At 41.1% G+C, this 14,850-nt stretch overlaps 1 protein-coding gene across 1 annotated transcript in view; it reads left to right on the top strand.

Annotated features, from left to right (window-relative positions):
• The window catches only part of LOC144516653 (arf-GAP with coiled-coil, ANK repeat and PH domain-containing protein 3-like), a 59,390-nt gene that overhangs the window by 23,909 nt on the left and 20,631 nt on the right, over positions 1–14,850 (top strand). The window contains exons 2-9 of the mRNA XM_078248129.1: positions 3,476–3,533; positions 7,974–8,093; positions 9,721–9,774; positions 12,758–12,816; positions 13,083–13,266; positions 13,486–13,530; positions 13,697–13,792; positions 14,773–14,847. Of these exons, the coding sequence (XP_078104255.1) occupies positions 3,476–3,533; positions 7,974–8,093; positions 9,721–9,774; positions 12,758–12,816; positions 13,083–13,266; positions 13,486–13,530; positions 13,697–13,792; positions 14,773–14,847 (691 nt within the window). The remainder of the gene's footprint in view (positions 1–3,475; positions 3,534–7,973; positions 8,094–9,720; positions 9,775–12,757; positions 12,817–13,082; positions 13,267–13,485; positions 13,531–13,696; positions 13,793–14,772; positions 14,848–14,850) is intronic.

Here is a 14,850-nt window from a genome sequence, read left to right as displayed (position 1 = left end):
CCCGATTTGCTGAGTCAGCTCGCAAATAAAAGATGCAGGCAGAATAACATGAGATACTGTTGATTATACAATAAACTTTTGAGATATATTAGTAAAGTACAGCATAATTGTATTCAATAAACAAAATGCACATCTGTCACACAATTACACACACTCAGATTAGGAAGCACCACAGAAGAGGTTCACAGTAAATAAAGACTTATCCAGGGCACACATGTGCGCACACATGTGCGCACACACACACACACACACACACACACACACACACACACACACACACACACACACACACACACACTTTGCATTCATGCTCCATTACATTTGATGAGATGCTGCATTTTTACTTTCAGTTCTAAGGTAGATTTTTTCCAGTCATGCTTTCCTGTTGCTCCTGTCCCCTTGTTTAATATCTTGTATCATACTCTACACAGTATCATGTCATTACCAGTGAATATCTTCAGTAATGTCTAGTTGCATGTGAGTATTTTAGCCATTGGGGTCCAGGCTTGTCTGGTATTAGAGGAATTAAAGTGATGCTGATGTGGATGTGATGCGGCACATCGAGTCTGGAAGACATGGGGAGCTCAGACATGTCTCTGGGCTGGAGGCTGTCTGTGTGTGTGTGTGTGTGTGTGTGCACTTTGCTCTCGTGTGAAGAGATGCGAGAGGATAGCCATGCAAGCTTCATGCTAGAGTACACACACGGCATGGGGGACAAGAATAGATTCTTTACGCTAGTGTGGATGGTTGTTGGGGCTTATGGGAGTGCACGTGGAGCTTGTGCACGTGAGGTTCCCCTCCCCCACCCTCACTGGTGATGTCAGACTGTGTATAGTATGCTACCACTGGCAGCGAGTATAAGCCCATCCCCCTTCCTAACTGGGCTGCATCATCATCAATGGAGCAGCTTTGGGGTGTTCCTCCAGCGTTGAAACACACACACACTGAACACAAACAGGACCAAGTGTCATTGAGACCAAATTTTTAAACACACACTCATATTCTTCCTCGCTGCCTTGGCATATTTATGAAGCCATCGTGTCTTGCAGCATTACTCATAATCCTCATTTGGAGTCTATCTTTCTCCATTTCACTTTAATCTCATAACTCTTGGGTGCATTTAGTTTGCGAAACACAGTAATAGCTGAGATACTGAACAATGTAGGAGGTATTGAACAGGACAAACATACATTGACAAGCTCACACACTGGCAAACACACAGATTTGGCTCCGTAGTGCTGTTTCTTTGTTATTTAACCTTGCCAGAGCTGACAACCTTCTTAGTGTATTGATTTTCAAAGCTCTGAATAATTCCCAATGCACATACACGCACAAACATGCATGTTAAATGCATACTGGGACAAAAACACTACATGCATCCAACCTGCAACACAAAGCACAAATACCACAGTCTTCATAGTTTCTGAAGCCTGTGCTGAACTTGAAATCTTGGATCAAAAGGGAATCGGCCGCTTCTGTATTAAACATTGTCTGTGCATCCTCGTCATCAAATGTCATTCACCGTTTATTGGCAGCATGTGCTGCCCGAGACACGACAAGCTTGTAATGAGCTTATCCTCTAGATTGAACAGCTGTTTGACATTAAACGTGTTTGATTCACAGTGACTTAATGGAGAAAATGATGCTGTTGGGAGTGGAGCTTGGATGTGCAGCGTTGTATTTCTAATTGACATGCAGCTAAAGAGCAGAAACTATAAGCCAGTTTGATGAGTTAAACTGCATGCCAGAACAACAATACTCAAGTGCAACAAATTACTCAGACGGCTTAATGTAAGGTCTCTCAACTGATTTCCAGCTCTCTTTTTTTCTCTTTGAAACAATATAAATCAGCCTTCTGTGCAGACCACACACATGCCTGCCTGCTGTGTCAGTGTCATGTTGTGGTAGAGAAAAGTGCCGTCTGTATAAACAGTGTGCGTTCTGGATGAGAGAAGAAGACAAGTGCAGGACAGACACCTGTCACAGACACAAGTCAAGAATTAGCTGAACATTCTGCAAGCATTGTCAAAAAAGCTCAGGAGCAGAAAGGAACTCTGGGAATGTTATTCTCAAGAGCAGGTTCTAAAGCTGCAGACTGACCTCTCAGCTCCCCCTTCTGCTTCGTACGACCTCTCTAAAGCAGAAACAGATCGAGTCACGAGCTTTATAACATAAACTAGCTGAGCAGGTTGCTTAATTGTTTACATGTTCTTTCCTCCAATTCTGCACAGAATATCTGCTATGATGTAAAAGATCAGCTGTTTTTGGTGTCGTAAAGAAGTTGGAGACGAGGGTGCGGTTGAGATTGTATGATGAGATAATCTTCTACTAGAGTTTTGGGGTTACAGTCGACATGTTCCAGCACATGCAGGGTGTGACGCTGATCCTTGCCTAGATTGTCTCTAATAAGCTCCAGCTCATTCTTTTTTTTTTAAGATTATTTTTGGGGCTTTTCCGCCTTTAATTTGACAGGACAGCTAGGTGAGAAAGGGGAGAGAGAGAGAGAGGGGGAAATCGTCACAGGTCGGATTCGAACCCTGCACCTCTGCGTCGAGGCATAAACCTCTCTTTTTTAGGAGATATTGTGTGTAACTTTCTTTTACGGACTTATGCTTGAGCCTAATGTGCCTTTTTGGTGTGTATAGGTACGTGTGTCAGAGGAAACATTGTGTCTGTGTATGTGTGAGCTTGCACACTAATGGAAGAAGATCCCAAAGGCAAGGATGGTACTGTAAAGGCTACTCGCCCACCCAAACCACCTGAAACAAACACACACACTCTGCTGAGGGACATCAAGTCCGTTTTATGTATATTTTTTGTGTAGATTTAAAAAACATAAAATAACACCTAAATCTGGAGTACTATACTACATTATTGCTTTTGTTGTTTATTAAAGTTGCCGGTACCCAATAAAAAACCTTTTGTGTTGCTAATGCCTCTTTTAACCGCTCACCTTAAGATACTTAAGTACCAGTCTAGGCCTATGTCTCTGCATGATGTCATTCATTGATTTTGCAGATGGGCCATGGCAACTAATCTTCCAGAGCGATGCCTTTGTCGATCCAGTCATTAGGATTAATGTTCGAGTCTGTGAGACTGTGATGTGTTGTGACTGATTGCAGCTTAATTTTCATTGGGGGTAAAATACAGATACTATTAATGCTTAGATGGTGTGGCTCATGTTTGAATGCACAGAAAGTACAGTACAATATACCTTTACACTGTCAGTTTGGTACTTTTACTTTCTTCTTCATCTCTCACTCCCTTATGCCCACATTGTCTGCTTTTTAAGATTTCACCAACATGGTTATTGTTACTAGTCATTGTTACACGGCGGCGTACCACTAATCCAAGAATCTCTCCCAAACAAGAGTTTGAATATTGTGGTTCCTCTTCTCAGAAATGGTTTTTTTACAAAGTCTGGCATAATTAAGGAGCAGATCTGATTAACTGTGGCTTTGTGTTCTCTCTGCAGGGCTGGCATTGATGATGTGGAGACGGACGTGGTGGAGATTGAGGCAAAGCTCGACAAGGTATGAACCATGCAAATGTGTCCTTTCTGTAGACTGTGCTGCTCAACTTGAGCAATATACTCCATGTCTATGTTGCTTTTAACTGGTGTTGAATTGTGTTTCTTACAACACATTTCTAGTAAAGATTACTCACAAACAAAGGCATTATATTGCACACTGTTAGAACACTAAAAAAAGAGACGTTCTGGATTTGATTCACATTGTTTGAAGGAAAAACGCTGTCAGATGTTGACATTGTCTATAAACAGTATTTTCTTTAGACACTGTGAAACTGATCATAGAACCCTCTGTCTGTCTGTCTGTGTGTATGTTGCTCTCTTTGTAATTGTGTTTCTCTTTTAATTTTTTGTGTCTGTCTTTCTCTTACTCTAGTCTAGTCTAGTCTATTTAAACCAGGAAACACTGCAGAATTGGTATTATTATATTAATAGGTTCATGCACTGCCACACACACACACACACACACACACACACACACACACACACACACACACACACACACACACACACACACACAAACGGTAAGCAAACACTGATTAAAGTCACAGAGGCAGGTTTATATTCTGTAGTATGAAAGCATCACACAGAGCAGCCCTGTGTTGTTATCTGAGCATGCAATGTCTTTGTCTGTTTAACCAGAGAAAATGCTACAAGCAATACAACAACAGCTTATCATTAATTCTTAGGGTTTGTAAGATATGAAATGAAGCTATTTACTGTAAGCTCATTTAACACCCTCCACCATGGAGACACATATGTTTAAGGTTTGAATTACTCTGCAGTCCATTGTACCTGGATTATTTTCAAAAAAGGGTGTCTTATTTGTTCATACACATATTACATGTTCATATTCACAATTTTGTTATAGCACTAGCAGTCTGTCAAAGATCTACATCCTCTTACAATGAAACTGGTTGGTAAAAGCTTAAAGAGGTAATATGGATAAGCTGCACTCACCTAAAAAAAGCTGCACTTACCTAAATCATTATATATATATATGTTGATATGTGACTATATATATATTTATATATATATATATATATATATATATATATATATATATATATATAGTCAAGTATGTAAGAGCAGCATAAATTGATGAGCTGAGATAATGCCTCTTTAGATAAACTAATAGACTTGTAACTCAGAGGGCATTTACAGGATGAGATAGTGTTAATGTAGTTCTTTCTTCTTTTATCTCCGTTTGATTCAATTTGTTTTTTCAGGGTTTTTTTATACTCTTGCACACTCTCCTCATGTCCAAAACAATCTTAAATCTTTTGCGTCTTCGCACAAATTCAAATCGAGGTCACTTACAAGCATACAGTCCGTCTTGTGCAACCTAACTAATGGCCTTTGTAAAGTGATAAAGTGGTTATTTAGATGATTGTAACATTTCCTGGTCATTGCAGTCTATCTTAGATTTCTGAATAGGTCCACATTGTTACAACCCCATCTCTTAAATTAGCGAACCAACAGGTGACACGTTGACATTTTAAACAAATGTCCATGCCCTCCACCCCACGCACGCACACACACACACACACACACACACACACACACACACACACACACACACACACACACAAAAACACAAATTATTCCTGCCCCCAACAGGTCAGGACCTTCCATTGAACTTTGAGCTCCGTTTGAACACCATGGAAAGATGAGCAGGGTCAGGGGGGGGAGGTTTCCATCAGGGTGATTTGTTCTGTTCAGCAGGGGTCCTCACACTGCCCTGTTAGGATGCTCTAAAGCTGCCTGAGGACATTCTGGCAGCAATGAAGGCTCTTAGAACATTTATGAGATTGATGATGGCTGAACCTGCCTGCACTGATGTTGACCGTTCTGACTGGTGTGAAAACATTCAATGCTGCCTATTGTAAAGGTGTCAATCCATGCTAGCTAGATTTTGCAGCGTACTAGTGTACTGGAATTAAATATTTACTTCATTTACAATTTCTTATAGTACCACAAACCACAACTAACAAAACCATCACTGCCATAGACCATTTTATAATTTTCCCCAAATTTAAAATGCCTATCCCACACCTCACTGACCTCTGCATTTGTTTCAGTCAGTTAACAAGGCGAGGTCTGTCATGTGCTACCAGATGTGGCATTTTGACTCTGAGTGGACCCCCGTGGTTCTTCCAGCCCATTTATCAACAAATCCTGACACATATGCTGTGCCTTTAATGGCTGTGTCAGACCCTGGGGGCTCTGTACAGCACATGATGAGATCAGATTCCCCCATATTGGCCGATTTGTTGACAGATATGTTGTCAGACCAGCCTGGGAGCAGCAGCACGGCAGGAACTATGCTGCCTTGTCTTTTGGATTCATAACAGCGTCATGTGAACTTAAACATGTATACTGTGTATTGCACATCAGATAGCTACGTCTACACAGTGTGCACACTGTACATTTTGCGATTCACACTCACACATCTTGAGCCAGCAGCTCATTTCAGCAATGTTCACATATATATTCCAGCTGTTAATTTTTTTAGTCATGCTGTCATAAATCGTGCAGTTATTGGTCTTCACTCCCTGGTTTCTCATCTCTGGCCTGCCAGCTACCCAGAAAACCACACTCACATAGCAACAACCTTGGGAACTCCTGCACCACATGAGATAATTAAGGGTTTACTGGGCTCTCTCTTCTGCATAACCCCTTACCAACACACACATGTTCTGATCCTGTCGTAGACACAGCTGCATCAGTGCAGTGGTAATGACAGTGTACCACTCTATCACATTCATGGTCCCCAGAGGATGCCACTGACTTTGATCTCTTCACTTTTACTCTAGCACCAGCATCAGGTTTACATTTGTGGTTTTATGTGAAATCTCTCAACAATAATTATGGGGATTGTCCTTATATTTGGTTTATATATTATTGGTGCCCAGAGGATAAATCCTAATAACTTTGCACCTCTGACGTTTCTTCTAGCGCCACCAGGAGTCAAAGTTGTATCCTTATTCTGTGAAATATCTCAACATCTACTACATGGATTGGCACAACATTTTGTACAGACATTCCTGGCTCCACATGACAAATTCCACTAACTTTAGTGATCTTCTCACTTTTCTGATAGTGTCACCATGAGGCTGAAATGTTTCAACTGCTATTGGATGGTGAAATTTGGCACAGCCATTCATGTTCCCCTCAGGATGACTTGTAATAACTTTGATGATCCCTTAACTTTTCATCTAGCTCTATCAAAAGGGTCATGTGTAGTCTGTGTGCAGATTTGCAGATGATATTGACCTTAAAATAAACAATTAATAAACATTTTTGCTAAATGTTTAAATATATTCTTTAGCTTGGTTTAAAAGTAAAATTAACTTAACTTATATTAGCTTTTTAGGGACAAAGAACATGCACTGGAACATGCACACATGACATTGCTTCTGTTTTTCATTTACCTTTCATAGTTGCTATAGATTTGTGGCAAAGGTGCATCTAAAAGCTTCTTCCTGGAGATGAGGCTTCTGGCATATTTAACAAGGGGTTTTAACACAGTGATTTCAATGTTTATATTAAAGTGATGTGGTGCAAAATGGTGATGATTGATTGCTTGAAGTGTCACTATTGAGTAAACTATTAAGAGTTTACTATGGAGGGAGTGAATTAGTAAAGGAGGAAGTCAATTCGGACACAGCTGGTCTGCTGTCAAAATCATGGAAGATACCGAGATTATAAATCCACATGCTGCTGATCATATAATTAATTTGCCTTTTTTAAATATGCACTTCTATCAGAATGCTTAATAAATACAAAATTTTCATTTGGATACCAGACACACTAGCTTCAATAATGCCTGCACAGGCCTGGATTCATACATGAGGATTATTCTAAATTTGAGCATCCTCCTGGATTCTACTAGCCTGGTTGACACCAGATCCTTCTCAGTTGTAACTGAGAGTGGGTCTGGGAAAGGTTCATTCACAGCCAATTTCACCAACGGACACCGCTCAAATGCCTCTGGGCGCAATTGGATAGTCCTTCAACCAATCAGACCAACGATCCGGGTGACGTAGCAGCGACAGCAGCATTGACGAGTTGCTGTGCTTTGGTGGCCGTCATGTTGAATGTAAACAAAAAGCTACTTGTCGTCGCTGCGCTATCATCATCGTGTAAAGCCCGCCTCAACGGTTGTGAATGGTGCCTCAATTTGGAAAAATTCGAAATGGGCTTGAATGGGCTCTTGGTCTGACGGACTTGCAGAGCAAATCTCAAATTTGCCGGAAGTTCGTCAGGGTTTTCCCAGGCTAGGATTCTGCATGTGACCAGAAATTCTTTTGTTTTAAGTCATCGCTGTAACTAATACTATCCTTGCGTCACACTGGCTTAAACATGTGACTCTTTTGTAAATAGACTATACCTTTGTTGTGTATCTAAAGTGATGATTTTTATGTTTCTCCGTCCCGACTAGCTGGTGAAGCTGTGCAGTGGGATGATCGATGCCGGCAGGGCCTACGTCAGCGCCAACAAGCTCTTTGTTAACGGCATAAAGGACCTGTCCCAGCAGTGCAAGAAAGAGGAGATGATATCGGTGAGTGGAGGTCGCACTGTCTTTAAAACTGACCTCAAATCTGTACATTTACTAAGGAATGTTTGAGGGTCAGCATCTCAAACAAATGATCGCTCATCTATTTTTGCTTGGACATTCCTGTGATTCCCCACATGAATAATAATAGTAGAGTAGGATAAACAGTATTGTCCAGACACAGAGTCATCCAGCTGTTTTAAACATGACAGATGTGACCACATGCAGACAGGAGATGTTTATGCTGAAAGTTTACATGGCTCAAAGCAGAGGTTTTCTTCTAGAAAAACATTTGGACTAGATTTCCTGTTAGTACGGGTGTCGCCCTGGTAGCTTTGGGTGAAGCAGTAGAGACACAATTGTTTCACAATCAATTTTAAGCTAGGTCCAGATCATGCTTTGTGGACAGTTTAGAAGAGTTGTGTGAAAAAGAAGTTTATGTTCATATGGCAACCTGTTTGCTTATCGTTGGAAAGATGAATATGTATTAAATTTGGTCATTTATGTAGTAGAAACGTGAATTTTTTTTAGAAGTTGGTGCCTTCTAGACCGAGAAAAGCCAGAAAATTTATTTTTGGCTCATGTGGATGAAAGACAACAACTCCCAGAATGCACTTGCTTCGCTCTCTCACTCCCAAGCCACGCCTACCGTTTACAGACATAATAGACAGTCAAGTCAACTCAAATGAGTTTTATTGACATTTCAACCATATACACGAAACGTTTCACCATGGCTCAAGTGGTGTTACACATTTAAAATATATAAAAACGACATTATATAAAAACGACATACGGCTACATAGCATTAGCGCTTGGTGGGATGTAAACACAGAGTATAAACACAGCCGTGAATTTGCGTGGAATGTAGAATGGTTGGCATTTAACAGTCACAAACTCCACCAGCGGTTAGCAGTAGTTGGATAAAAGCACTCCATTTCTGCACCAGTCCGTGTCCGTGTTAACACAGCCCACCTCCACGAGTCTTACCCGATAGAGCAGCATCTGCTCGGAGGGCTAGCAGGCCTGGTAGCTGGATAGTCCGGTACACTGTTGTTCAGCCATGTTTCCACAAAAACAAAAACACAGCAGTCTCTGAACTCGCGTTGGGAGTTTCGTTGAAGTTGGATGTAGTCCAGTTTGTTGTCTAATGAGCGGACACTTTCAAGCAGGATGGGTGAGACAGGTGGCCAGCTAGCGTTAGCTTTCCACCTAGCTCATACTCCTGCCCTCGTTCCGCGTTTCACCGTTTTGGATGTCCCCTTACCCGGCTAAAGGCATAGAGCGACACCGCTGGCTGAGATGCTGGTCAGCTCCAAGATGGCTGACACTCGACTCGCTTCGGCTCGCTTCGGGGAAAGAAGACAGTCCAACCCCCTGTGGGCGGGTTGAAAACGTGCGGAACTAGCTGGTTGTAGTCCACAGACTGGGCAAAAAATTATGCTAAATGACGATTTTTCATCGGAGGCTTTTTTTCCAGGCCCACAATACAGAGAAATCTAGTTTCAGGGGGACATGAGAGAGGGAAGCACGGTCATTCGAAAATACTACCGGGTTTCTACTGATACAAAGCTTAATGCTAATCGGTGAAGTATCCCTTTAAATTATACGTGCGTGTGTGTTGTCACCATTGCAGGAATGCCTTGAAAAGTGTGGAGAAAGCCTCCAGGAGATCGTCAACTACCACATGGTAAGACACACACACACACACACACACACACACACACACACACACACACACACACACACAAATTAACTGTGACCTCACTCAGTGACGGTGAATCTGTCACACAGGCCAGTCCACGTGTGTCTGATTCAAACCATATGCTTCGGCAGATGTGTACAGCAGCTATAATGCACAAATATTCACACACACACACACACACACACACACACACACACACACACACACACACACACACACACTCGTTTTGTGGTGTTTTCCTGTCTGTGTCTGAGTTTCTTCACACACACGATTGTATGTGTGTGAACAAACTCAGCAAAAAGAAAGGTGGAATCATGGTTTGGACCATGAGGGAGGGAAGGAAAGTGAGCTGCAGAAAAGAGAGGGTTATGGGAGAAAATAAGGGAAAAAAAGGAATGAACAGAAAATCAATCAACAGTGGCTACAAATCCAGGTTTTCTCTTTTAGACACATTTTTCATGTTCTCAACTATGTTTTGTGGTGTGGCATCATTTTGGTCTTATAGCAAAAAGTTTCAAATTTCTGCTGAATTTTTTAATTAAAAGCTTGTATGTTTGACAAGACCCACATCTCTTAAATAGGACTTCAAAACTCAGATTTGTTTTAACAGAGACCCTCTCATAGTAAAGCCATGCACTGGTTTGTATCCTTCTTTTTTTGGTATGTTTGTTTTCTTATTATTATGATTTTTAAAAATTGTATGGCTGGTTCCCTTCTTTCTGCCGGACTGTGACTTCTTCAGTCTGTTGTGCTGTGGGTGTATAATAGACGCGTATCAGCAACTCTTATCTTCCCTTTTCACCTCTACATTGTGCTTTGACCTCATCAGAGACTCTTATCTTCCCCTTTCTGATTTTACAATTGCGCTGCTCTGCGTCTGCTACATTATCTAAATGCACTCATGTGCTACAATACTTTATCATGCTGTCCGTCACAGTCCAAGCCTTAGATCGGGGCTCGACCTAAGTAGCGATAGTTGAAGGGCATTCAAACACTGCTCTCTAGGTAAATACCTACAAGTTACACAGAACTTAAGTAACAAGCACACCATTGAATATAATTAAAAAAAATGTTGATCCTTCCATATTGTTTTGTTCTTTTTGCCATATTTTACATTCATCCCCCCCCTCTTCATTGACTGTGTCAAGCCTTTTTTAACCCTCACTAGCATTACACATTTCAGGCAATGCAGCTTGCGGCCATGCTGATAGGCTACTTTCTGTGTTGTTGTTTTATGTTGTATTAGTCACCACCTGTTTCTCTTCCTCTGCCCCTCCATCACCTCTCCATCCATCCTACTTGTACCCTCTTCTCCTTCCCCCCGTCACTTACCCTTTACCATAGGCGTCCCACTCCGCCTCTCTAACACCCAGGAATTACACTAATAGCTTGTCTGGCAGACAGTATGAAAGAAGGGATGGAGGGAGGGGAGGGAAAGACATTATAGTGAAAGGAAATTTGTCTTTGTTTGACCACCCACTGATGCCTTTTTCTGCACCTTCTCAGCTTTCGTCAGCCACAAAAGAAGCCATTCAACTAGGAAAATAAATATCCCAGTAAAAGTAAATGTGTGTACTTCCAAACATACATAATTGGTACCCTTAATCTTAACAGATTGAGAATTATATCACTGTGGATTTGAACATATTTGTGTGAGATTATAATGCCCAATTAACTTTAGTGCAACTTTCTCTGCTGTGGTAGAATTTTTCCTGCAAAATCAACATGCTGGTTGTGTCTCTGCAGTTCTCGTGCAGAATAGATACAGGAGAGATGACTGATGGGTCTTCAACAGTAGCAGACATTGAGGATTTTAGAAGCTGAGATCTTTTGGGGCCAAAAGTGCAGGGGAATTGAGTGTAGAAGTGTTGTAGTGTGGGTCATACCCAGGATACCATAATCCAGAACTGGTTTGGGTGGAACATTTGGATTAGTTTACATGTGGGTCCAAAGTCAATCTGATGAAACTGATTTAGATTTAATTATTTTCCGTAGAACTGGCCGATAGGTTGTACCACCCTGGAAACTACCAGTCCTTCATTTTGCACAGCACACTTTTTACTTGTAATTCCTGCACCGTTTAAAAAGGAGTAGTAGATGATTTATATTCCCAAAATGAGTGCAGTGTACATTTGTGAAAATTTGTGAACTGCCATCTAAAGCAAACATTCAGAGTACCAGCCTGTGAAGTCAGGTAAATCAGGCTCTGGAGGAAAGTCATATGGAGGCACACACACACACACACACACACACACACACACACACACACACACACACACACACACACACACACACACACACACACACACACACACACACACTCCCATACTAAGCTGGCAATCCTCAATGTGTATGTTTATTAACTAGGGATTGCTATGGAACATGTAATCCACAGTCTACCAACAGTGATTGTTCTATACATTGTTTGTGTATGTGGCTATGAAACAATCACATTCTAATCAATATACTATCTAATTCTAATCTAAATCTAATTCAATATACAGTATATGGAGTGTGGTCAGAAATATAAAAATGGAAGAGAAACCCTTGTCTTGCTCACCATGCACAAGAAAAAGCGGGAAACAACATAGAAGGAAGCGGAGGACAGCTGAAGGACCGAAGTGTGAGATGAGATAAAAGAAGGAAGAGGAGAAGTGGAAATCCCACAGGAAAAGTATTCTGGGATCCTTTAAGGCTAAAAATCTGTTGAGGCAGCAGCTGAGTGAGTGCACGTGTGTGTATATCCTCATCTCTCTTCCTTGCTCTCTTCTCCTCTGCCTTTGGCATAATCTGCTACAGCAATAATGTGGAAAGGTTCATATTGTCATCTTGTGGCGAGATGTAGCAACTACAGATTTGAAGACTTAATCCAGTCATCGTACCAATTGTTTAACTGCTGTGCACTGTAGCTCATATTCTAATATTAAATGCTCATGTTTCACACCTCTGTTTCCTTCTCTATGCACAGATATTGTTTGACCAGGCTCAGAGGTCAATCAAGCAGCAGCTTCACACCTTCATTAAAGAGTGAGTATCTCATCACAATTATTCCTTCCTTCCTCCTGCTGTTCTAAAGAAAGATGTAACACATGTTTGAGTTTATATATAATGAGGAAAGACTGGTGTTGTTATGAATATGGACATCTTACAGCAGAAAGTGACTGTCTCCCAAAATGCCCAGTAGTAACACAAATCATGCATTTCAAAATAAAAGACTCACATGCTCTTGTGATTTGGCATAGACATGGACATAAATTAAACTCTTTGTCTCTACTTTACTGTGCCTCCTTCAGGGATGTGCGTAAATTCAAGGACACCAAGAAGCAGTTTGACCGTGTGCGCGAGGATATGGAGCTGGCCCAGGTGAAGAACGCCCAGGCACCCAGGAACAAGGTGCACGAGGCTGAAGAGGCCACACAGGCCCTCATACTCAGCCGCAAAGCCTTTAGGCACCTGGCACTAGACTACGTACTACAGGTGAAAAACACATACGTACTAACACACACCAGATAATATTACCAGTGGTGTCCTTTAGGTGGCGCTGACACTCAACTACTGCTGAGCCCCGACACAAAATTCTCAACACTCCTGAATGCAGAAAAGGAAACACTTGGTGGCTTTAAAAAGTGATTAAATCATATATAATCTCAAACAGGCAGCCTAATATCTGCATTTTGCGTTTCCTCTTTGTTTCAGATTAATGTTCTTCAGGCCAAGAAGAAGTTTGAAATCCTGGATGCAGTTAGTAGCCCAGATATATATCCTCTAATGTCTGATTCACATCTTAACATTATTGTATTGTTTTTTATACATATGCGTGTCAAATATGTGCATGTGTCTCTGTGGTGTGAGAAAGATTAGTAACGGTTGATTTAGAACCATCATTGTCTCTGCGTGTCTTCTGCAGATGCTGTCCTTCATGCGCGCCCAATACACTCTGTTCCAACAAGGCTTCAACATCTTGGACGAGATCGACCCCTATATGAAAAAACTGGCTGCACAGGTAAGATGAGAGTAAATACATGGACGTACGTGTGCACTGTTCCACTACTTTTGTTACTGTATTTGCTCAACACCCCCTTATGAACAACAGCTCTTTTGCCAAATAATAGACACACTGGAATAATCAGTGCAGTCTGGTTTTAATTGACATATCATTTAAATGTCTGTGGTCGTAGAGTTTTAGATGTTTTTTAATTAAATGCATTAAAATTGTCTTACAGCAGAAACTAAGACTTCATGTCGAAGTTATACAGTATTCTAGATTTAGGTTTATAGAGGTTTGTTTAGTCATAGAAAAATACTCTATCAAGCCGAACAACGTGCCCTTGAAATAAATAATTCTTTACCAATATCAGTTTTGTAAAATATGTTTTCCCTTTAACATAAGATTAAGTGTTATAGGTGCTGTAGGTAGGATTGCGAAGATCCAGGACTTTTGAACATGGACAACTTCTCAGTCCCTCCCCGCTTTCTGCTAAAAAGCCCAAAACGGTCTCCTAAGCCCCTCCCCCCACAAGGGAGAATGAATAGTTGTGCGTGATTGACATGCAGTTAGAATGATTTTGAAATTTCCTGCTTTATGTAGTTCTACTGGAACATAAGGTCAGTTTCAGCAAATATAACAGAAAGTTAGTTTTATAAGTCTTACCTACTGCACCTTTAAGCCTCATATTGCCTCTGAGGTGTGACATAATGTCTTCATCCGACAGACTTTCCCTATCTTTCTGGTCATTTAAAGACATTTAGGCCTTGTGCATACAAAAAAAATGAAATAGATATAATATATTTATTATTTGTTGACTACAATAAAATAGTAATAAGATGACTATCTAAAAACACACAGCAAGGATATGTAAATGTTACAGCGTGTACAAATGTGTGTGCATAGTTTTCTGTCTGTGTGTCTATTGTGTTTCTTTTATTCTGCTCACACTTTAGTTTACCTGTTTAATTGACTCTGCTGTCGTATGCTCTATGCAGCTGGATCAGCTGGTCATTGACTCGGCCATGGAGAAGAGGGAGCTGGAGCACAAACACGCCCTCATCCAGCAGAGAGTG

Source organism: Sander vitreus, chromosome 4 (genome assembly GCF_031162955.1).
Source record: "Sander vitreus isolate 19-12246 chromosome 4, sanVit1, whole genome shotgun sequence".
NCBI classification, from domain to species: domain Eukaryota; kingdom Metazoa; phylum Chordata; class Actinopteri; order Perciformes; family Percidae; genus Sander; species Sander vitreus.
The sequence above is the reverse complement of the archived record's forward strand: the minus strand, read 5'-3'. Positions and strand labels throughout refer to the sequence as shown.